Source organism: Phalacrocorax aristotelis, chromosome 23, assembly GCF_949628215.1.
Source record: "Phalacrocorax aristotelis chromosome 23, bGulAri2.1, whole genome shotgun sequence".
In the NCBI taxonomy this organism is placed as follows: domain Eukaryota; kingdom Metazoa; phylum Chordata; class Aves; order Suliformes; family Phalacrocoracidae; genus Phalacrocorax; species Phalacrocorax aristotelis.
This window is the reverse complement of record NC_134298.1, coordinates 399,066-423,695: the sequence shown is the minus strand read 5'-3', so window position 1 is coordinate 423,695 and position 24,630 is coordinate 399,066. Positions and strand designations below refer to the sequence as shown.

At 47.5% G+C, this 24,630-nt stretch overlaps 1 protein-coding gene across 1 annotated transcript; it reads right to left on the bottom strand.

Moving 5' to 3' along the window:
* Positions 1-975: 975 nt before the first annotated feature.
* Positions 976-22,996, bottom strand: LOC142068092 (olfactory receptor 6B1-like). The gene is made up of 3 exons (XM_075117338.1): positions 22,085-22,996; positions 18,293-18,385; positions 976-1,041 (listed from the first exon to the last, which is right to left on the bottom strand). The coding sequence occupies exons 1-3, from the start codon at positions 22,994-22,996 to the stop codon at positions 976-978; spliced, it is 1,071 nt and encodes a 356-aa protein (XP_074973439.1).
* Between the last annotated feature and the right edge of the window lie 1,634 nt (positions 22,997-24,630).

Here is a 24,630-nt window from a genome sequence, read left to right as displayed (position 1 = left end):
GTGAATTGGGAAGGTGAGGAGGAATTATCTGAATGTATTACCTGAAGTATTAACGTGTCCCAAGAAACACGGGGCAGAGCAAGGAAAAGGCAAGGAAAACCTGTGCTGTGTTAGGTTGTTACTAACGTGCTTGGAGCGGACAGGACGACGTTTGGGGCAGAAGCAGTGGCCTCGCCTGAGCTGCAGGAACAGCAGCACAAGGGGGTCCCGGGCAGCGAGCGGCGGGGCGGGGGCAAGGGTCGCACCGGGCGGCCCGTCCCGGGCACCGCTGAGACACGAGCGGGGGTGGGAGACCTCGGGGACCCCGGCGGGGATGGGGCACAGCAGCACATCCGTGCGGCCGGCGGCGATGGAGGCGGGGAAGGAGGGGGCGGGAAGGGAAGCGCGGAGCCCCGGGGCATCGGCCCCGGCCGCCCCACCCCGGTCACCGGGAAGAGGTGCCTGCCTTAACTGCGTCCTCCTCCCTGCAAAGAAGCCCGGAGAAGGCGCGGCCCCTCTGCGGCGCGGCTCACCCAGGCCGCCGCCCTTCCGCTCTGCTTGTAACGCAGCGGAAGCGGCACAGCAAGCAGCGGCTACGGCCCGGCTGTGCACTGGGGCAGACGTAACCCTGATTCATGGAAACCTGCCCCATTACCCCAGGACTAAAGTCACGACTGGTAACAAAATCAGGGTGGAGGGCAGAAGAACTGTCTCGAAAAGTCTTTCTAACCTTGCCGCCGGGAGGGTGCGGTGCATGATTGTGCAGTTCCCTCCCAGGCATGGTAATAACAGCACCAAGAGAGCTGGGAGGTGCTGTTAGCGCTTGATCCTGCTCGGTGTGAGATTTCCAAGGGAATGGCTCTTGGGCACCTCCCTTTTGTTCCCAGGCGCAGAATTATCTCCTACTTCCCTGGCTCAGCCCAGCATTGCCAGCAGTATTTTATTCTATGCCAGTGCTGACCCAGACAGGCTTTCTGAGTTAACGGCCCCTTTTGCTTACCACATGTAAATCTCAGACGACTCCACAAGAATCAATGTAAGTTTCTCACGTAAGTCTGGGGTCTGTGCGGAGCAAAAGCAGAGAGTGAGAAAAGTCAAAGGAAAAAAAAAGAAAGGAAGGAAGGTCAGCAGGTGCAAACCGGACACCAGGGGCTTGGACTTCACTCACCACCGAACTTAAGGACAGGTATAATTTTCCTTGCTTTACTCATATCAGGAGGTGCTCTCTCTCTCTCTCTCTCTGGTGCTCTCAGAGGTTTCTACCCTCAGTCAGTCATCCTTGCTGTTAGTTTCTTTAAATGGTAGTTGGATAATCCTCCGGATTCTGGAGGACCCCTTCGTCAGAGGAATTCCTGGGGAGATAGCCCCTATTTGATGAAACAGAGAGATGCTACACTGACAAAAAACTAAAGATATGATTCTTTGTCTGCAGAAGAAATCCCAGTTTATGGGCAACTGCTTTTAAGGGTCCCAATAGCAAAATTCATATGCTTGCACATCCATGTTCCTGTATTTTTTTTTTCTGTCAGGTAAGATATATAATGATATAAATATAATGATTTGTGTGTGTACCTCTTTGTGATTTTGGACCTTAGTCTGCTATCCTTGACCTTAAAGAGCCCAAATGTGTAGGTACCATTTGAACTAAGTGGCCTGGCAGGATGGGGCAGCAAACACAGGGAGACACACAGAAGCCTCCAAGTCTTTGCCAGGGTATGGCAAGCGCGGACAAACAAATGCACACATGCACGCAGAACAGGTCTGCAGGAGGGAAGGAAGGATGGATGGATGCACAGACAAACGCACTCACCATGGAATGGCAGACTGCAGCAGGAGCAATGGCACCGGGACTGAAACCTGTAGTTTTCAGTTTCAGCATGAAAAGCTGCTCTCGGAGAAGGAGGAGGAGGAGGAGGAGGAGGAGGAGGAGGAGGAGGCAGAAGGCTGGTCTTTGCAGGAAGTGGCAGGGATGGATGGGAGCTGCGGTCATTGCCGCAGTGCCTGGGTGGATTCCGAGAATGAGAATGCTGCCAAACGTGCACTCTGGCATATATGTTTGGGAACCAGAGGTGCTGCCAGCCCTGTCTTCTGGGGCGGGTGGGAGGCGCTGTGTGCAGGGGTGCTCCAGGTTCTGGGCAGCTCTGGGGAGTCAGTGGAGCCATGAGGAAAGCAGGAGCACGGAGGGTGCTTTTGGGGCCCAGATCGGGGAGCCAGTCTGGAGGGAGAGGCATTAATAGAGACCATGCTGTGGGTTGGCCCTGTGCTGGAGGCTCCAAAATGGGGATGTTGCCTAGGAAAGGCCTCTTGCGTGTAGCAGGGGTGCTTTGCAGAGCAAACTGCAGCAGTGTTGCCCCGCGTGGGGAGGGGAGGAGAGGGGAGGGAAAGAAAGAAAAGGAGGGAGGGGGTGCTGCCCAGTACTGCCCGCCCTGGGTGGGGGCGGGTTTGGAGCTGGCAGGGGTGGAGTGGGGGAAGGCTCCCATGTTCCCTGAGGGAAGCACCCCCCCACCAGAAGCGAAAGTGGCTGCTGGGCAGGGAGCCATCCCATTCCTGCAGCCAAAGTACACCCACACAGGTACTTCAGCCTGCCTTCCTGACACCCTCCCCTGACTTTTCCTTTTCCAGTGGGCCTCATCAGGTCCAAGAGGATTCAGGTAGGGACAGAGTTTTAGACCAGCAAGGAAACCTTAGAAGAAGAGATGTGCATCTTGAATCTTTATTCTAGACTTTGCTGAGCTTGCTTGGAGCCATACCCCTGTGAAAAGTGAATGCCAAAACTCCAGACCTGGAAGGGGTGCTGCTTTGGAGCACCCCTTTGGAAGTGCAATGAGAAATCTGTCAAGAAGTCAGACTGATGAGGCAAGCTTTAAACAAGGTACACTGGAGGTTGGGGATCACAGCCTACAAGTGAGGGCAGGAACGGAGGACAGTGTGGTAAATCTATGGGGCAGGGTAATGAGAGTGGGACAGCCCTCAGGAAAAACAAAACAGCATAAAACTGGGCTTTCTGTAAGTAGCTACACACAGAGTCAGAGCTCTGCAAGCCAATGCACAGCTGTGATGTCACTGGAGTAACTGAGCTCTTACTTGACTGATTTCTGTGCTCTGTGAAGGCTAAACGGGAAAGACAGGCAAGGATGAAGTGGAAGGGGTTTCCATTTACATGAAAGAACAACGATTCTACAGGAGGGCAGAGGGCCAGCTGGGGACTTGTGGGAAAGATTCATATGATAGGCCATTTCCTCCAGCCCCAACCACCTTCCTGGCACACCGCTCGACTCAGTCCAGTGCATTAACATTTTCCTTCTCTTGTGGAGCCCAACAGTGGATGCAACGTTCTAGATATGGTCAGATGGGTACTGAGTAAAGTGGACTAACCACTTCTGGTTGGTCCATACTTGGCTGCACTACTGCCAATACAGCCCAGGATGCTGTCAGCCTCCCATCCTGCCATTGTGGCTCCTGCTGCCAAGGAGCTGGGATCCCATAGGGATCTGCTGTAAAGGGCAAAGGAGCTCAAAAGAGCTTACAAGTCTTCAAGGGAAATCTCTTTCAAGCACAAAAATGGTCCATATCAGGAGACTAACCTGGCCAAAAAAACTGAGCTCCAATGCAAAAGAAAGCATGTAAAAGAGGTATAAGTAGGAACAGAACACAGGAGGAATACAGAAAAATTGCTCTGGCATGCAGGGATGTGGTTAGGAAAAACAAAGCTCAGCTGGAGTTGAGAGTTGCAAGAGATGTCAAGGGCAACAAGAGGAACTTCTATTGCTGCATTAACAGGGAAAGAACAAAGACGGAAAATATGGGCTCACTGCTGAATGGGGCTTGTGATTTAGACAGAGCAGATGAAGACAGGGCAGAAGTACTCAGTGTCTTCGCTTTAGTTTTTGCCATCGGTGTCTGACAGACCTTTGTGATGCCTCCCACAGAGTCCTTCATTGTAAGGTAGACCCTCAAAAGTCCACCAAGAGGACACTTAGTTTTTTATCAAATCTTTCCAACAGTTTTTTCTTCCTGTGCATGTCTGCCTCAACAAAAAGGGAACTTGGGGCAGGAATTATAGAATCAATAAGGTTGGAAAAGACCTCTAAGATCATCAAGTCCAACTGTCAACCCAGCACCACCATACCTCCTAAACCATGTCCTGAAGTGCTATGTTTACACATTTTTGAAACACCTCCAGGGATGGTGACTCTACCACCTCGCTGAGAAGCCTCTTCTAATACTTGACAACTCTTTCAGTAAAGAAATTTTTCCTAATATCCATGTGGTTGACATGACAGCTTTTGTCTTCTCTATTTTTGTCATTCCTGGATTATGTTTTGTCTCCCTGATCTCTTACACTTATACCATCTCCATCATACTCAGAATCCCAACAGTTCAAGGTCATCGCAGAGCTTTTTCCACTTATTCTGCTCATCTCATTGTTCTCTCATGCCCAGTGAGACGGGGGAGAGAATGGGAAAGGTAAAAGTGTAAAAATTTGTGGGTTGAGATAAAGACAGCTTAATAGGTAAAGCAAAACTGCACATGCAAGCAAAGCAACTGTAATAGCAACTTGTAATCTGAAAAAGTGTAAACAGTCTGGGAAAATAAAATTGGCCTGCAAAAACAGAAAACATCATCACTTATTGACTGTTACAGATGAAAAATAGAAATTAACAGTATTTGTTGGCTGCTCAAAGTGAAGGTGCCTTATGCTCTCTTCTGTCCTATTATATAAAAGGACTTAATTTTTATCCAAAGCCTGAAAGAGGCTGTGACCCTGTGGGAAGCCAGCACTTGAGTAAGCTCCTGGCAGGACCTGTGAACCCATGGAGAGGTACCCACGCTGCAGCGAGTTCACTAGCAAGTGAAGGGTGTAGAGCACAAGCCTTATGAGGAGAAGCTGAGGGAACTGGGGTTGTTTACTCTGGAGAAAAGGAGGCTGAAGGGAGACCTTACTGCTCTCTACAACTACCTGAAAGGAGGTTTAGACCCATTCAGCAACCAAGCACCATGCAGCCGCTCGCTCATTCCCCCCTGGTGGGATGGGGGAGAGGATCGGAAGAGTAAAAGTGAGGCAACTCGTGGGTTGAGATAAAGACAGTTTAATAGTAAAAGCAAAAGCTGTGCATGCAAGCAAAGCAAAACAAGGAATTCATTCACTCCTTCCCACGGGCAGGCAGGCGCTCAGCCATCCCCAGGAGAGCAGGGCTCCATCACGCGTAACGGTTACTTGGGAAGACAAACGCATCACTCCAAACGTCCCCCCTTCCTCCTCCTTCCCCAGCTTTATATCCTGAGCATGGCGTCGTATGGTACGGGATACCCCGTGGGTCACTTTGGGTCAGCTGTCCCGGCTGTGTCCCCTCCCAGCTTCTTGTGCACCTGGCAGAGCACGGGGAGCTGAAAAAGGCCTTGACCAGTGTAAGCGCTACTCAGCAACAACTAAAACACCTCTGCATTATCACCGCTGTTTCCAGCAAAAATCCAAAACACAGCCCCATACCAGCTACTAAGAAGAAATTTAACTCTACCCCACCTGAAACCAGGACACTCTTCTCCCAAGTAACAAGCAATAGGACAAGAAGAAATGGCCTCAAGTTGCACGGGGGGAGTTTAGATTGGATATTAGGAAAAAAATTCTTAACTGAAAGAGTTGTCAAGCATTGGCACAGGCTGCCCATGGAAGTGGTTGAGTCACTTGAGCTTCTCGCTCCTGCCTATCTGATGAATTCCACCCTTTCTGAACTTCAAAAAATGCTGTAGGTCTCCAAATGCAGATTAAACTTTGTGTCTGTCAAAGACATCAGTGCAGGCCCTAAGAAGTGAGCATTGTGTCCAAAATAAAACCAGAGAATGAGCACAGACAATGAAAAGTACAACTTCCCTGATTCTCCCCCAACAAGCGACAAGAGGTGTTTCAGCATAAAGCAAGCAGTTTCTAATTATTTTGCACAATAGACAGTCTGCCTTCATCATCTGAAGTGCACGCTGCTGAGACAGGTTCAACAATCTGCTCGCCAGGTCTCCAGCCTGTCCTCTGGAGGGGGCTTATTTTGTCCCAGGTGCAGGACTTTGCAAATGACTAGCTAGACTGCAGGCTCTTTTATTATGTACACACTGTAAGAAAGGCTCTTTTGTGCATTTCAGCTAAATCCACTAAGTTCACCCAAAATACACCCTCAAGTCTAAGCTGCCTATGTAGGCTCCTGCAAAAGTCAGCCTGCTGAGAACATCAACTGGAGTCTTGTGTACTTTTCTAGAAAGGTCAGAACATACAAGGCTTGGAGAAGAAAGCTACTTTAGTCCATCCCTGAAATAAGTACTGATACCCAAAACCAAAATGTTATGAATGCTTTAATAATAAAAGCAAGAAACAAGCAATACACTTCAGAAGGAAATACTACTTCACTCCCTCAAAAGATTTTTCTTACAATCCATACATTTTTAACTGTAAGAAATGTTGCTATTTACCTTTCCTATTGTTTAGCTCATGATAATATTTTTGTTTTGTTTGGCTGACAATGGTTCTTTTGGCTATAAATAGTATATGAATTTTAAATGAACAATTCCAACAATTACTTTGACATTTCCAAAGAATTCTTCCCTCTATTCTGGCTGAACATATTGTTCACATTTGAAATGTCTTTGCTATAACTTCCCATGTTCCCATCATGGAAATGTTGAAAAATGGTGTTAACTTTAGAAAAAAAAAGCCAGGCCAAACAAACGCTCCTATCCGTAGTTCCACCTCATTACCTCTGTAATTCCTAAACCAGTCAAGTTGATACCCAGTTGTCCTGTCCATCTGCTAAATTATCTGGCAAGGCAATGGCGTTCTCTTCTGCATGTGCATTCAGTTTTTCTTTATTTGTTTCTGTCCATTCCATTGTTTAAACATTCCTTAATCTAATTGCCTCTGAAATTTTCTCTCCACTGAGGTAGCTCTTTTCAGGGTTCATGTCCTGAGGAAACTGGAGTTCAGTGGGACCAGGGTAAAAGATATTACTTTTTTTTTAAAATAAGGTTTTTCCTTCTTTCATTAAAAAAAGGTCTTGAAATTCTTTTGCAGTTGTAATGAATATTCCTTCTGTGTCTGTGATTAGTTAGCACAACAGGTAAAGACAGTGCTAATTAGAGCAGACAAAGACTTTGCAAATAAAGCCTTTGACACTGCTGTGGGCTGCAGTGACAAGAGAGCAGACTGTAATAAGAACTGTCTTACTCCCAGCGCATGAATTTAACTTTTACTTTGGTCACTTCTTGCTTGATCACAAAGATACTTTTCCTCTTTCTGCCTGATTCCCACCAGGATATAAAGCCTGCCTAATTTCCTTTCAATATTTCTTAATTTCCATTCTCCTCATTATACATAATTAAAAGCAATGACAAATGAAAATTGTGCTGTTCATTGAAACACATCTGGGAGCTCCCTAATTAGTTACACAGTGCTTGCAGTGCTATGGGGAGTGGCAGAAAACCAACCACAGAGCTCATTGTGGCTGTCAGTTTTTACCCACAAGCTCTCAGCCTGTTTATCGCTGATTTTCAGACAGCTCTGTGCAGACAATTGATTTTTTTACATAGAGGGAGTCTCTACTGCCCAATCTGATAAGCACTGAATATGCCTGTCCCATCTTCCATACAGTTGGCGATTCAATCTCTTGTAACTGCAGGGTCTTGGAGAATAACCCACCAGCTGGGGTTTTTGTTTGTTTTGTTTTGTTTTGTGTTTTGTTTTTGTTTTCATTTCTGGTGCTACATTGCCTTCTGGCCTCCTCCAATAGTTCATAATTTGGTGGCACAGATCCTCAACCACTATACACTTCCTGCAGACAAGGACACTTGGTGCGGAGAGAGGCACCAAGAATTCCCTGTAGCTTGATGCCTGAAGACCTGCATCCTCCCTTGGAAGCTTGGTCTGAGATGAGACCTGTACCATTCCAAGGTGTATTGGTTTTGGTTGGGATAGGGTTAATTTTCTTCATATAGCTCATATAGTGCTATATTTCAGATTTGTGACCAAAACAGTGTTGATAATACACCAAAGTTTTAGGTGTTGCTGAGCAGTTCTTGTACAGTGTCAAGGCCTTTTCTGCTTCTCACACTGCCACTGCAGTGAGTTGGCCCGAGGTGCATAATAAGTTGACAGGGGACACAGCTGGGACAGATGACCCCAGCTGACCAAAGGGATATTCCACACCATAAGACACCTTGCTCAGCAATAAAAGCTAGGGGAAAGAAGGAAGAAGTGGGGGACATTCAGGGTTATGGTGTTTATCTTTCCAGGTAACTGTTAGGTCTAATGAAACTCTGCTTTCTTGGAAAGGCCTAAACATCTGTCTGCTGATGCAAAGTGGTGAATGAACTCCTTTTTCTTTGCTTGTGCATGCAGTTTTTGCTTTACTTATTAAAATGTTTTTATCTCAACCCATGAGTTTTCTCACTTTTACCCTTCTGTTTCTTTCCCCTATCCTGCTAATAGAAGAGCGAGGAAGCAGCTGTTTGGGGCTTAGTTGTGTACTGGGGTTAAACCACAACACAAGGGTAGTTGCTCCAGTTTGTGCTGGGGACCATGCCCTGCAGCACATCACCACTGTTCTTGAGCACATGTACATGGGACTCAGCAGAATTTATGCCCCCATCAGTGCAAAAACTGCTGAGTCCATTGAATGCTGTCTCTCAGGGTGATAAAGTTTTTCCTTATATCTGTCTGGAGTTTCCTATGTTGCAACTTGTGTCTGATGCTTCTCATCTTAACTGTGTACCATTGGGTAGGAGAAGACAGGAAGAAGAACAACCCTTCACCTTCTCAAAGATGAAAAAATCCAGCTATCAATCAACTTCTCCTTATACATCGCATACTTCAGATCCCTAACCATCTTTGTGGCCCTCCAGTAAACTCACTGCAGGATGTCAGTGACTTTCTTGTTCTGGAGAGCCCAAATCTGGACACAGTACTGCACCTACGGTCTCACAAGGAGTGAGTATAGTGGAAGAACCACTGCAAAGCAGTTTTTTACACATTGGCCCACAGCCTGTCTGCTTATGTGAATTTAATGCTTACATTTGCCTTTACTGAACTTCATGAATTTGCCCTTGTTGAATTTCATGATGTTCCTGCAGCTCATTTATAGAGGCTTTCAAGGTCCTTTTGAAGAGCTGTCATGTCATCCTGACTATTGACCTCTCTCTCTAATTTGGTATCATGTATGAAGTTTCTGAGAGTACATGCTATCCCTTCAACTGGATCAGTGATAAGGGTGTTCACCAGAGTTCATGATTGTGGGATTCCAGTTGTGACTGGCCTTCCTGTAGGCCTTATACCACTGATCATAACATTTTCAGCCTGGCAGTCCATCCAGTTTTCTGCCTATCTCATAGTCCATTTATTCAGCCCATGCTCCAATATGGCTATAAATATAATTTAGAGGACCATCTCAAAGGCTACAGTCAAGGAAATAAAAATGTACAGTTCTCTGCTTATCCACAAAGACAGTCATGTCCTCATAGAAGGCATGAAGGTTGGTTGGGCACAATTTTAAATTGGATGGTTGTTTCCCATCACATTTCTGTCCTTCATGTGCTTGTAAATCACTTCTAGGCGAATATACTCAATGACTATTGAGTTTAAAGTTGAAATTTAAAAGATTTTTATCTGGTTTACATGTTTTCCTTCCTCATAAATAAAGGAACACATGGATCAAGTGATTACATTCAGACCTATATCTGAATCAAGCAAGGAAATGTATTCTTCCACATAAAAAGTCTTTCTTATTCATAGCTGTACAAAAGGAAGATGGAATCTGTAAGACCAGACTGAACTGTTCTCTGTATTAACATTTCTTTAAGATAATAAAAATTATTCTGGACCTGAGTCTTGAGAGGCCCAAGAAGAGCTTCTGCAGGTATATCAGCAGTAAAAGGAAGACTAGGGAAAATGTAGGCCTGCTGCTGAACGGATGAGGAGACCTAGTTACCAAGGACATGGAAAAGGTTAGGTAGTTAAAGCCTTTTTCTCCTTGACCTTTATTAATAAGATTTGCCTTCAGGAATCCCAGGACCCTGAGACTCATGGGAAATCTGGAGCAGGGAAGACCTGCTGTCAGTGGAGGATGATCAGGTTAGGGAACGTAAAACAAACTAGACCTGCAGAATTCCATGGGATCTGATGGCATGTACCCATAAATGCTGAGGGAACTGGGCAGTGTCATTTCAAGGCCACCCTCAATTGTCCTTGAAAGGTCTCTGTGATCTGGGGAGGTTCCTCAGGACAGGAAGAATGCAAAGGTCACCCTTGCCTTCAGGAAGGGCAAGAAGGAAGATCTGGGTAACTACAGGCTAATCAACCTTCTCCTCAGTCCTTGGGAAGGTGATTGGTCAAACGTGCCTAGAAGCCATTTCCAAATATATGAAGGACAAGAAAGTGGTTGATAGTAGTCAGCTTGGACGTATGAAAGGGGAAGCATGCCTGAATAGTCTGATGCACATCCACAATGAAATGAATAGCTCTGTGGGTGAGGGGAGAACAGTGCATGATTTTTGCCCTGACTTTAGCAAGGCTTTTGACACTGTGTCCCATAACATCCTCATGAATTTATTCATGGAGTGTGGATTACATAAGTGGACAGTGAAGTGGATTGAAAACTGGCTGAACTGCTAGGCTTAGAGAGTTTTGATCAGCGGTGCAAATTCCACATGGATGAGTTAGAGTGCACTGTCAAAAAGTTTGCATGTGATACATAACTGTGAAAGGTGTTTGATAAACTAGGTTGTTGTGCTCAGACGGACCTTGAGAAGCTGGACAAATAAGCAGACAGGTGTCTTATGAAGTTCAGCAAGGGGAAATGCAAAGTCCTGCACTTGGTTGTGACCTGTCAACAAACATCTACAATGGCAGGACGGTCTGAGGAGATGGAAGAGGGGTTTGTTCTTATGAAGGTCTGGGAATAACATAGGAAGTTACTGACTGCAGCTGTTGCAAAGAAAGCTGGAGTTACGCACAAAGGAGACCAGAGGGTATCCTTGGTTCTAGGTAAATGGCTATATCAGTGCAGTAGATCAGCCAGCTATATCAGTTGAGGAGATCAAACAGCTGCATAATTACTTGTCTCTGAGTTGATCAAAAGAGTGCATATATCTTCCTAACTTAGCCAGGGGCAGGGTTACATGGTTCAGCCCAATATAGTATATTAAAAGTGGACAACAATCAAAAAGAACTTCCAAAAGAGCAGTCAGCTTGAGATGGTTTCAACCCATGTGTTGCCTCTCATTGGCTGCAGATGACCAGCATATTGTAGAAAAAGGTAATGAAATTCATATTTGCATTGTGATTCAACTGGGTATTCCAATTGCTACTCTCTGCTATGTGCAGTTTATACTTGTATCCTGATTTAAGAACATTGCTGTATCATGTTAAATAAAAATCCTGTATAATGTCCAATAACATCAAATAAGACATTAAACTGTCCATGAGAGGAATATCTTAAAGAACATGGTCAGAGAGTGTTAGACTCTGACGTTGTGGAGGGATAACCCCATTCACCAATACTTTATGGGGACTATTGTCTGGAAAATACCCTTGCAAAAAGGAGCCTGTGTATCCACATTGACAACAAACTGAAAATCAGTGCAGCCTTGCAAAAATCCAACAGCTTTTTCAGCTGCACTAGAAAGAACATAGTATGTTGAGGGACATCAGCACTTGTGAGACCACATCTAGCATACTGTGTTCAGTTCTGGGCTCATGGCACATAAAACACACAGAGCTACTGGAGCAAGTCCAGAGAAGGGCCACTAAGATGATTAAGCAATTGGAATATTTTCCATATGAGGAAAGACTAGGAAAGCAGGGATTGTTTGACCTGGAGAAGAAAAGCCTCAGGAAGGATTCTTATCAGTATGTATAAATACCTGATGAGAATAGTAAAGAAGATGGAGCCAGAATTCTCAGTGGTTCCTAGCAAAAGGACAAGAGGCAATGAGAACAAATTGAAATACAGGACATTCTTTTTAAAGATAGGAAATTTTCTTTTTTACTCTGAGGCCTGTTGAACACTGGAACTAGTTTCAAAGGAGTTTGTGGAGTCTCCATCTATGGAGATATTCAAACCCTGACTGGACATGACCCAGAGCAACCCACTCTAGTTGATATTTATTCAAGCAGGGACATTGGACTAGACGATCTCCTGACATCACTTCTAACCTCAGCCTTTCTGTGATTCTGAGAGTGATCAGACATTGTAATAAGGGACCTAGCTAAGTGGTGAGATATACATCTTTGGAGGTATCCCGATTTCAGCTGGGATAGAGTTAAATTTCTTCGTAGTAGCTAGTATGGGGCTGTGTTTTGGATTTTTGCTGGAAACAGCGGTGATAATGCAGAGGTGTTTTAGTTGTTGCTGAGTAGCGCTTACACTGGTCAAGGCCTTTTTCAGCTCCCCGTGCTCTGCCGGGTGCACGAGAAGCTGGGAGGGGACACAGCCGGGACAGCTGACCCAAAGTGACCCACGGGGTATCCCGTACCATACGACACCATGCTCAGGATATAAAGCTGGGGAAGGAGGAGGAAGGGGGGACGTTTGGAGTGATGCGTTTGTCTTCCCAAGTAACCGTTACGCGTGATGGAGCCCTGCACTCCTGGAGACGGCTGAGCACCAGCCTGCCCGTCGGAAGGGGTGAATGAATTCCTTGGTTTGCTTTGCTTGCGTGCGCAGCTTTTGCTTTTACTGTTAAACTGTCTTTATCTCAACCCACGAGTTGCCTCACTTTTACTCTTCCGATCCTCTCCCCCATCCCACCAGGGGGGAGCGAGCGAGCGGCTGCGTGGTGCTTGGTTGCTGAATGGGGCTAAACCACGACAGTCCATTTTGGCGCCCAGCATGGGGCACAAAAGGTTTGAGATAACGACAGATTTTATTTGAATGTGCTAGATGGAATTTATAGCGGTTATTGCTGTTCAGTTATTGTATGGCAGGCTTCTGTGCTTGCTGGGGGCTCGCCTGACTTACTGCATGCCTTAAAATCTAGTGCTCATTAGTGGTGCTTTTTGCTTTCACTGCTCGCTGTACTGCTGTACTGCTTATCCCCTTCCCCTGCCGGGCCTGGGAACACTCTGATAACAGCCATGGCGATGCGCCTGGGCTGGCAGATGGCCAGGGCCCTGCTGCTGTTTCTGTGCTGCTGCACTGGACAGGCTGGAACTCCAGTGCGAACTCGAGTCAGAGGGACTGTGAGCTGTGGATGGGTCCATGTGGGAGCAGGGCACCCCAAAGCATCTGTGGCTGTGTATAAGCCCGTGCCAGAGCGGGTATATCGCGAAGCATCTGTGGCCTTGGTTATGTCTGTGCCACAGCAGGTATACCTCTGAGGCAATTGTGGCCCAGGGATATATCCATCTTGGAGATGGTACACCTCGAAGTGTCTGTGGCTGTAGATGAGTCCGTGCTGCAGCAGGTACACCTTGAAGCATCAGTGGCTGTGCATGAGGTCATGCTGGAGCACCTCAAAGTGCGTGGCCATGGATAAGCCCACAACAGAGCAGGCTTAGTTCTGGAGGGACTGAAGCCATGGGAAAAGCCATGTTGGAGCAGGCTTTGGAGGGACTACAGCCATGGGCAAGGCCGTGTTGGAGCAAGTTTACTTCTGGAGGGACTGCAGCTGTGGCCAAGGCCATGCTGGAGCAAGTATAGCTCTGAAAGCATTGAGGCCCATGCAGAAGGCCACGCTGCAACAGGCACACCTCAAAGCGACTGTGGCTCTGGATAAGTCCATGCTGCAGCAGGTGTGCCCCTGGAGAGACTGTGGCTCCCGGGTAAGGATCCACTTGGAGCAGGTACAACCCTAAAGGACAACAGTCTGTGGGTAAGTCCGAACCAGAGCAGGGGCAAGGGGAGGAGTTCATTGCAACGTCAAACCTGATGGTCTGATCCAAATGGACCAGGGGTGGAGACTGTAATGGAAATACCTTTAAATTGTTCTAACCCGGGATTTGAGTTCTGTCGTGGTTTAGCGGCAGCTCAGCCCCACACAGCCGCTCGCTCACTCCCCCACCGGTAGATGGGGGAGAGAATCAGAAGGGTAACGCTCGTGGGTTGGGATAAGAACAGTTTAATAATGAAAATTAAAAGAAACAACAGTAGAAAATGCAATGTAAAGGAGAACAACGAGAGGCGCAAAGCCCCGGGGGAGGGGGGAAGGGAGGGGAGAGGGGGAACGAACCGCCGGAACAAACCGCACGCGCCGCAGCCGCTCGCCGACCCGACGCCGCGCCGCCTGCGCGCTGCCACTGCCCCCCCTCAATATACTGGTCACGGTGTCACGTGGTATGGAATGAACCTGCCATTGGCCAGTCGGGGTCAGCCGCCCCCACCATGGCCCTGCCCCTCCCAGCCCCCCCTGCCACGCCACGCGGCAGAGCGCGGGAAGCTGGAAAGGTAGCTGACCCCCACAGTGAGGAGAATTAACCCCTTCTCAGCCAGAACCAGCACATTCTCCACCCCTTATTCCATACCACTTACACCATGCCCAGGTCCCATATGATGCAATACAACCGTACCAACCACCACCCCTCCCCTTCCCATCCTTTAACATAATACACAGACATCATTCCCTTAGTTCATGGATCTTCCCTGTAAAATGTCCATTAAAATGTCCATTGAGTTCACGCAGTCCATGACTCTGGGCTCCATCTGTTGTATCAGTCTTTCCGGGTGGGAGAGATGGTGTGTGGCGTTGGGTTGCTGCATACCGAGTCAGTCATCGTTCCATCACTGCTGCACGGCTTGTTTCATAGTTGATCTTCCATGGGTTGGGAGGCTCGTACTCTGATATCATTGATACAACACAGAGGTGACACACAATATTATATAGCAGTTCACATTGTGCCATTCAGTTCATTGACTGTTTTCACCCAAAATCAAATCCCCTTGAGGCACACATCGGATTTCTCCATCCTCCCGCATCACCCACCAAGTGCACCCAGGTCCTCGAGCAAAAACAATCCCACGAATGGGTTTGCCTTTGCCAGAGGCAGGAAGAACCCAGACTGTTTTGCCCAGCATACTTTTTGTGTGCACTACAGGGACTCTATCCCCTTCCACAGTATGTAGGATTTCTGACTGGGCAGGGCCAGCTCGGTTGGCAGATCCCCTCGTGTTGACTAACCACGTGGCTTTTGCTAAATGTGTATCCCAGTGCTTGAATGTCCCACCCCCCATTGCTCTCAGTGTGGTTTTTAACAGTCCATTGTACCTTTCAATTTTCCCAGAGGCTGGTGCGTGATAGGGGATGTGATACACCCACTCAATGCCGTGCTCTTTGGCCCAGGTGTCTATGAGGCTATTTCGGAAATGAGTCCCGTTGTCTGACTCAATCCTCTCTGGGGTGCCATGTCGCCACAGGACTTGTTTTTCCAGACCCAGGAGAGTGTTCCGGGCAGTGGCGTGGGGGACAGGATATGTTTCCAGCCAGCCAGTCGTTGTTTCTACCATTGTAAGCACATGGCGCTTGCCTTGGCGGGTCTGTGGGAGTGTGATATAGTCAATTTGCCAGGCCTCCCCATATTTATATTTCAGCCATCGTCCCCCATACCACAGAGGCTTTACCCGCTTCGCTTGCTTGATTGCAGCGCATGTGTCACATTCGTGGATAACCTGTGCAATAATATCCATGGTCAAGTCCACCCCTCGATCACGAGCCCACCTGTATGTTGCATCTCTCCCTTGATGGCCTGAGGTGTCATGGGCCCACCGAGCTAGAAATAGTTCACCCTTATGCTGCCAGTCCAGATCCACCTCAGCCACTTCAATCTTGGCAGCCCGATCTACCTGCTGGTTGTTTCGATGTTCTTCAGTGGCCCGACTCTTGGGGACGTGAGCATCCACATGCCGTACCTTTACAACCAGTTTCTCTACCCGGGCAGCAATATCTTGCCACAATGTGGCAGCCCAGATGGGTTTGCCTCTGCGCTGCCAGTTGCTTTGCTTCCATTGCTGCAGCCAGCCCCACAAGGCATTTGCCACCATCCAGGAGTCAGTATAGAGATAGAGCACTGGCCACTTTTCCCGTTCAGCGATGTCTAAGGCCAGCTGGATGGCCTTTACCTCTGCAAACTGGCTCGATTCACCTTCTCCTTCAGCAGTTTCTGCTACTTGTCGTGTAGGACTCCATACAGCAGCCTTCCATCTCCGGTGCTTTCCCACAAGGCGACGGGACCCATCAGTGAACAGGGCATATTGCTTCTCATCTTCTGGCAGTTTGTTATACAGTGGGGCTTCTTCAGCACGTGTCACCTCCTCCTCTGGTGATAATCCAAAATCTTTGCCTTCTGGCCAGTCCATAATCACTTCCAAGATTCCTGGGCGACTGGGGTTTCCTACTCGAGCCCGCTGGGTGATCAGTGCAACCCATTTACTCCACGTAGCATCAGTTGCATGGTGTGTAGAGGGGATGTTTCCTTTGAACATCCAGCCCAGCACTGGCAGTCGGGGTGCCAGGAGCAACTGTGCCTCAGTACCAACCACTTCTGAAGCAGCTCGAACCCCTTCATATGCTGCCAATATCTCTTTTTCAGTTGGAGTATAGCGGGCTTCAGACCCTCTGTATCCCCGACTCCAAAACCCTAGGGGTCGACCCCGGGTCTCCCCAGGTGCTTTCTGCCAGAGACTCCAGGTAGGGCCATTCTCCCCGGCTGCAGTGTAGAGCACATTTTTTACATCTTGTCCTGCCCGGACTGGCCCAAGAGCTACTGCATGGACTATTTCTCGTTTAATCTGTTCAAAGGCTTGTCGTTGCTCAGGGCCCCATTTGAAATCATTCTTTTTCCGGGTCACTTGATAGAGAGGGCTCACGATCAGACTGTAATTTGGAATATGCATTCTCCAAAAACCCACAACGCCCAAGAAAGCTTGTGTTTCCTTTTTGCTAGTTGGTGGAGACATGGCTGCTATTTTGTTGATCACATCCATTGGAATCTGACGACGACCGTCTTGCCATTTAATTCCTAAGAACTGGATTTCTCGTGCAGGTCCCTTCACCTTACTTTGTTTTATGGCAAAACCAGCTTTCAGAAGGATTTGGACTATTTTCTCACCTTTCTCAAAAACTTCTTCTGCTGTGCTGCCCCACACAATGATGTCATCAATGTATTGAAGGTGTTCTGGAGCTTCTCCCTGTTCCAGTACAGTCTGAATCAGTCCATGGCAAATGGTAGGACTGTGTTTCCACCCCTGGGGCAGTCGATTCCAGGTGTACTGGACGCCCCTCCATGTGAAAGCAAACTGTGGCCTGCACTCTGCTGCCAGAGGGATTGAGAAGAATGCATTAGCAATATCAATTGTGGCATACCACTTGGCCGCCTTTGACTCCAGTTCGTATTGAAGTTCTAGCATGTCTGGCACAGCAGCACTCAACGGTGGAGTGACTTCATTCAGGCCACGATAGTCTACTGTTAGTCTCCACTCTCCATTAGACTTCCGGACTGGCCATATGGGACTGTTAAAGGGTGAGTGGGTCTTACTGATGACTCCTTGGCTCCTCAGTTGGTGAATGAGTTTATGGATGGGGATCAGAGAGTCTCTGTTGGTGCGATATTGCCGCCGGTGCACTGTTGTGGTGGCGATTGGCACCTGTTGTTCTTTGACCTTCAGCAACCCCACCACAGAAGGGTCCTTTGAGAGACCGGGCAAGGTAGACAGCTGTTCAGTTTCCTCCGTCTCCAAGGCAGCTACACCAAAAGCCCACTTGTAACCTTTTGGGTCCTTGAAATACCCTCTCCTGAGGTAGTCTATACCAAGGATGCACGGAGCCTCTGGGCCAGTCACAATGGGGTGCTTCTGCCACTCATTGCCAGTTAGGCTCACTTCGGCCTCCAATACAGTTAGCTCTTGAGATCCCCCTGTCACTCCAGCAATGCTGATGGGTTCTGCCCCTATATAGTTTGATGGCATTAAGGTGCACTGTGCGCCGGTGTCCACTAAAGCTTTATACTCCTGTGGGTCGGACGTGCCAGGCCATCGGATCCACACAGTCCAGTAAGCCCGGTTATCCCTTTCCTCCACCCGGCTGGAGGCAGGGCCCCTCTAGTCCTGATCATGGCAGTCACAACTCACTTCCTGTAAATGTGAATCAGGAGTCCCTCTATTACACTTAGAAATAAAATCTGCGCTTCTACTCCTCTGTCTGGGGACTTGCTCGCTGGAAACTGGAGCAGCAGCTTTCCTGGAAGAGCCTCCCTGAGTGACTGTTCTTCCTTGCAGTTCATGTACTCGTGCCTGTAGGGTCGAAGTAGGCTTGCCATCCCACCTCATCATGTCCTCTCCGTGGTCACGCAGGTAGAACCATAGGGTGGCCCGTGGTGTGTATCCCCTTCTTTGAGCCAAAGGACGCTTATTCCTAACAGCTGAGACACTGCTCTGTCGAGGTGGGGAGTAGGACAGATCTTCTTTGAGTTGCTGGACCTCTTGGGATAGTTTCTCCACAGCAGAGACAAGCGAGGAAGAGATATTTGTGTCATAATCCCGGAGTCTATCTATCACCTCTGCCACCGTTGGTGTCTCGTCATCTTTCCAGGACATCACTGCCAATGAGTTTGCATGTGAAGATGGTGCGCTCCGTACAAACTTCCGCCACATGGGTCGTGTGCACTCGGCTTCATCTGGATCTTTGGATGACCGTTGATCATCCAGGTCACCATAAATCACCTCAAACACAGCTAATTCCCTGAGATACTGGATGCCTTTCTCCATAGTTGTCCATTTTCCTGGGCGATATGTAACATCTTCTTTAAAGGGATACCTTTCCTTCACTCCAGACAGGAGTCGCCTCCAGAGGCTGAGGGCTTGTGGTTTTTTTCCAATTGCTTTGTCAACGCCCCCTTCCCCAGAAAGGGATCCCAATTGTTTGGCTTCTTTTCCCTCTAGTTCCAGGCTACTGGCCCCATTATCCCAGCATCGGAGCAGCCAGGTGGCAATGTGCTCACCTGAACGACGGCTATAATCTTTTCGCATATCTCGCAACTCGCTTAAGGACAGGGATCGGGTGGTCTCTATTTCATTTATTACTTCTCCCTCCTCTCCCCGCGATGGCCCTGGTTCTTCATCATCCCGTTCTAAACGAGTTGATGTCCGCTTCCAATATTTCGTCTTATGTATGGGGGCAACTGATACTGGTACGGGTTTATTTTCTGAGCTAGCTCCGGTACTTGTTGTGGGGGTTTGAGTGGCTGCAGTGCCTGTTGTCAGGGCTGGATTGTCTACAGTGCCAGTCACTTTGCATTTCAATCCAGAGACATTCTCTTCCCCCTGGGGGCACTGAATACTGTTGAGCAGGGCTCGGTATGCATGGGCCAGACCCCAGCACGTTGCAGTTATCTGTGTCTCTCTGGAGTTCCCAGCGTAACAACATACTTTCTCTAAATATTCTACTAGTTTTTTAGGATTCTGCACTTGCTCGGGGGTGAAACTCCAAAACACTGGGGGTGCCCACTGCCCTAGGTATTTGCCCATGCTATCCCACATGCCCTGCCACTCGTAACTATCAAGCCTCGGGGCAGATTTCTGGGTGATATTCTTAAGTTGCTTAGTCAAAACCAAAACAACATGCCCAAAAACTAACAATGACTGCACCTTAACCACCCAAGGATGTTCAAGATACAAAAACGTTGTTGTAACAAAGGCACAGACATCATAGAACAAAGTTGCAAAGGTATTATTCTGTATTTCCTCCATATAAAATCTCTCAGAGGAGGAGGTATAATTGCTAATTGCCTCAACAAGGTGGTATCCGAAGTACAGTAACGGTTTCAGCAAAAACCCCAAATACCAGATAAAGCTGAAAACGAGTGTTTGTATAACAAATCTCGTAGGCAAAACATTACTAATCACAGCAGAACACAGCAGACTCAAACAACCAACACCGATTTTTAACACCAACTGCAAAAAGGACAACATGGTGCTGGGACCAGCAGCTGTTGTTATCTCCAACCCTCGTGCCCCACGTTGGGCGCCAAAAGGACTGTCGTGGTTTAGCGGCAGCTCAGCCCCACACAGCCGCTCGCTCACTCCCCCACCGGTAGATGGGGGAGAGAATCAGAAGGGTAACGCTCGTGGGTTGGGATAAGAACAGTTTAATAATGAAAATTAAAAGAAACAACAGTAGAAAATGCAATGTAAAGGAGAACAACGAGAGGCGCAAAGCCCCGGGGGAGGGGGGAAGGGAGGGGAGAGGGGGAGCGAACCGCCGGAACAAACCGCACGCGCCGCGGCCGCTCACCCCCCGCCGACCCGACGCCGCGCCGCCTGCGCGCTGCCACTGCCCCCCCTCAATATACTGGTCATGGTGTCACATGGTATGGAATGAACCTGCCATTGGCCAGTCGGGGTCAGCCGCCCCCACCATGGCCCTGCCCCTCCCAGCCCCCCCTGCCACGCCACGCGGCAGAGCGCGGGAAGCTGGAAAGGTAGCTGACCCCCACAGTGAGGAGAATTAACCCCTTCTCAGCCAAAACCAGCACAAGTTCCTTGTTGTGGAAATTACTATAGCAGAAACCCCTGGTTGCTAGCCAGGCTGGGAGCAAGGGGAGGAGTTCACTGCAATGTTAAAACCTATAACCTGGCCCAAAGGGGCCAGGGGTGGCGATTTTGGTGGATATACCTTTAAATTGTTGCAACCTGTGATTTGAGTTGCATGTTGTAGGAATTACTACAGCAGGAACCACCTGAACCAACGGAGGACAAGCCTTTCAAGAAGCAGTGCAAGCGCAGCAGTGACCCGACCTGAGCTGGCTTTGGTGCCCAGTAACTCCACGCAATGCACCACCTCTCCTGTCCTGCGTGACCACAAGAAGAGATGGAGCCCAAAGCCGTGGACTAAATGATATCTGTGTATTTTATCAAAGGATGGGAAGGGGGATGGAGGTTAGTGTGGTTGTATTGGATAGTGTGGAACCTGAGCATGATGTAAATGGTATGGAATAAGGGGTGGATACTGTCCTGGTTTCAGGTGGGGTAGAGTTAAATTTCTTCTTAGTAGCTAGTATGGGGGTGTGTTTTGGATTTTTGCTGGAAACAGCGGTGATAATGTGGAGATGCTTTAGTTGTGGCTAAGTAGTGTGTACACTGATCAAGGCCTTTTTCAGCTCCCCGTGCTATGCCAGGTGCACAAGAAGCTGGGAGGGGACACAGCCGGGACAGCTGACCCAAAGTGACCCACGGGGTATCCCGTACCATACGACGCCATGCTCAGGATATAAAGCTGGGGAAGGAGGAGGAAGGGGGGACGTTTGGAGCGATGGCGTTTGTCTTCCCAAGTAACCGTTACGCGTGATGGAGCCCTGCTCTCCTGGGGATGGCCGAGCGCCTGCCTGCCCGTGGAAAGGAGTGAATGAATTCCTTGTTTTGCTTTGCTTGCGTGCGCAGCTTTTGCTTTTACTATTAAACTGTCTTTATCTCAACCCACGAGTTGCCTCACTTTTACTCTTCCGATCCTCTCCCCCATCCCACCAGGGGGGAGCGAGTGAGCGGCTGCGTGGTGCTTGGTTGCTGACTGGGGCTAAACCATGATAGGAGGTATGCAAACTCACCTGAACAAGTTCCTGATGTAACTGAGCTTGTTTTGAGCAGGAGGTTGGCCTACAGACCTCTTAGAATACCTTCTAACTCTGTCATTCTATTCTAGATTCCTATGATATAGGTGTATGTTATCCTAAGGACTTCACAGAATAGTACTACTAAATAGAGTATCTTTAGTGGGAACAAGAGAAAAAGTTATTCCCAGCTTAGGGATCTTAGATCTGGATAGGGCTCTGAGGCTAATTAAGGCTCATATGGGGCTGGGGAGCACTAAAACTGGGAGCAGGACCAAAGACCCACAGCTGTCCGCAATTTACTTTTTACCTGTGATTAGCCTCTGTTCCCCTGACCACTAGCTTTCCTCATGGGAGGTAGTGCAAGTTCCTCTGAACTCTCTCCTCTCTTTCTTCAGGATCTCCCAAATCTTATAGATGAACACTAGGTAATTTATTAGGACCTGTAGAAATCACTTTTACAGAGTAGAAAGGGAGTTAAATAAATAAGAGAAACCCTAGATGAAATTTCTATGATGAGATGTTGCTCCAGTATATTGTTTTCCTAAAAGCAATTTTGAATTCCTGGTTCCTTAGGCAGTAAATGACCGGGTTGATGAGGGGTGTCAGTACGGTGTAGACCACAGAAATCAGTTTGTAGGAGCTGAAGGAATCAATAGGCTGAGGCCTGGCATAGATAAACAGGGAGGCTGTGTAGAACAATGTGAGCACTAAGAGGTGAGAGGCACAGGTAGAGAAGGCCTTGTGACGCCCCTGGGCTGAGGGGATGCCCAAGACAGCGAAGATGATCCACACATAGGAGACCATAATCACAATGAGTGGTACAAGAAGGATGAGCAGGGCCAGTAAGAAATCCATAAGCTCAGCTACTGACATGTTGGTGCAGGCTAGCTTCAGTAAGGGGGAGACATCACAAAAGAAGTGGTTGATGATATTAGGCCCACAGTAGGTCTGATGTGAAATGAAGTAAACCTTCCCTGTGGAAATCAGGAAGCCACTCATCCAGGAGCCAATGGCCAGGTGGGTGCAAAGAGTGTGATCCATGATGACTGAGTAATGCAATGGGTTGCAGATGGCCACATAGCGATCGTAGGCCATGACAGCCAAGAGAGTGCACTCACTGCAGGCCAGTGCCAGGAAGAAGAATAGCTGAGCCATGCAGCCTGTGAAGGAGATGCCTTGTCTCTTCGTCACCAAGCTCACAAGCACTTTGGGCACTGTGACAGAGACGTACCAGATCTCCAGAAAAGAAAGATTGCCCAGGAAAAAATACATTGGCTTGTGAAGCTGGAGATTTGTCCAAACAAGCACAACAATCATTGCATTTTCTATCACTGTCAGCACATAAGCCAGGAAGAACATAAAAAAGAGCAGAAGCCTCATTTCCTGTTTACCTGGAAAACCAACCAGAATGAATTCAACCACTTGCGTCAAGTTACCTGAGGGCATGTTGAAAATCATACAGAAGCTGCTATAGACTTTGCAGGAGAAGCAGATGTAGCAGCAGTTATCTTGTATGCGCACACTGTGACTTGAAAATCTGTGTAATTAGATCTGTCTGGATTGAGAAAAAATATAAAAATATTAGTTGCAATGAATGATTCATAATGGAAAAAAACAACCAATGGCGACAACATAGCAACTTCACAAAGTACTATTGAGGCACAAGGGGAATTTTCCAAAGTAGACTGCAGGATTTTTCTAGGATCATTTTTGTAAATATAGTTAGGATCATGCTCACAAAACTGAGTTACATTTCTGATCGAGACCTCAAGCATCTCATGATACTAACACAGCATGATCTGAAACGTGCTAGGTGCGTGAAAGGGTGCAGTGCTTAGGATTTTTTTTTCCATACTCATTTGTTTACTTGAGTTTTTCACCCAGCCTCCACATTTCTCCTCATTCAGAACTCTAAGAAGCTACTGTTATAACACTATTCTGGACATCGATCTTTAGAGCCTCTGAACTATTAGGGACTCAGATAATGAAGCCATCTCACTAAATCTTAAGGTTAGTCATCCTTGTGTAAGTTAGGATCTTCACAGAATGACTAATACGTTTCCTGTAAATGCCTGTGGCATAATTTCTAGATGCATTTCCATCTCTCCTATTGTTATTCTTTAAGATTGAGACCAGCACCTGTCTCTACTTAAATATATTAGGTGGATCTCCTTGTGAATAATCTGGTTATGTAGTGAATAGAAAAGTTAACAGAGAGACACAAACACTGTTAAGAAGTAACAATATCTCATAAAACACAATAGAATAAATTAATCCACCTTGAAGTGTTGGTCTTTCTCCTTTGACCAGAAGAGGACATTCAAATGTGAAGTTAACCTGTTCTAAGCAAACAGTGTGGAATTAACCACATGGTGGGTGTCTAAATTCTATATTAGTGATTTAGGTACCTAAACATAAGCATGTTTTGAGATGGTATAGATACCCTGGCCTTCTAGCTTTCAGTCTACAAGATGATGAGATTTCTATAGGTTCTGTGTCATACCTGGCAGGAATTTGTGAAACACTCTAGCACATGGCAGATGCTTTCCTATGGCTGTGTTTAGGTTCTTGAATCCCACCTTCAGTGTCCATATATGAGTTTGTGGATACATGTAATGTCTTTTGTACGTTGTAGTTACTTGGGCCATTCATACAGAGCAAAAAATTAGGACACAGAAACTACAGGACATTCAGAACCTGGAGTGACACCTCCACCTCTGGTGGAGAACAAAGGGCCTCTCAAAACGTCACTGAGAGCCTGTGCATGGACCAGCAAATCAAATCCTAATTAATACAGTCCATGACTCTGAACAGTGATTCATCTGGCCTTATATAGGATTCTAGTTAGGAATGGGTTAAATATTACTGGACACTGTTATCTATATGGCTTACACTTTATTATGTATAATTATATGACTATAATCAGAGCTTAGACAGCTAACATTGCACATGTTACTCCACTTTAGGCACTCATGGTGATATTCAGGCACCCATATAGAGTGAGATCGTGCAATTTTAGCTGCCAGCAATATCTTAGCCACTCACTTGGAGTTGGCAAATATAATATGGGACCCACAGAA

What these genes read in the sequence shown, in the direction of transcription:
- LOC142068092 (XM_075117338.1), bottom strand. Translation starts at nt 22,996, where the DNA reads ATGCCCTCAGGTAACTTGACGCAAGTGGTTGAATTCATTCTGGTTGGT. An exon ending in AAATTGCTTTTAGGAAAACA is followed by an intron (nt 18,386 to 22,084) that starts ATATACTGGAGC and finishes CCTACTCCCCAC; the next exon opens with CTCGACAGAGCAGTGTCTCA. An exon ending in CACCCTATGGTTCTACCTGC is followed by an intron (nt 1,042 to 18,292) that starts GTGACCACGGAG and finishes TGCTCCGCACAG; the next exon opens with ACCCCAGACTTACGTGAGAA.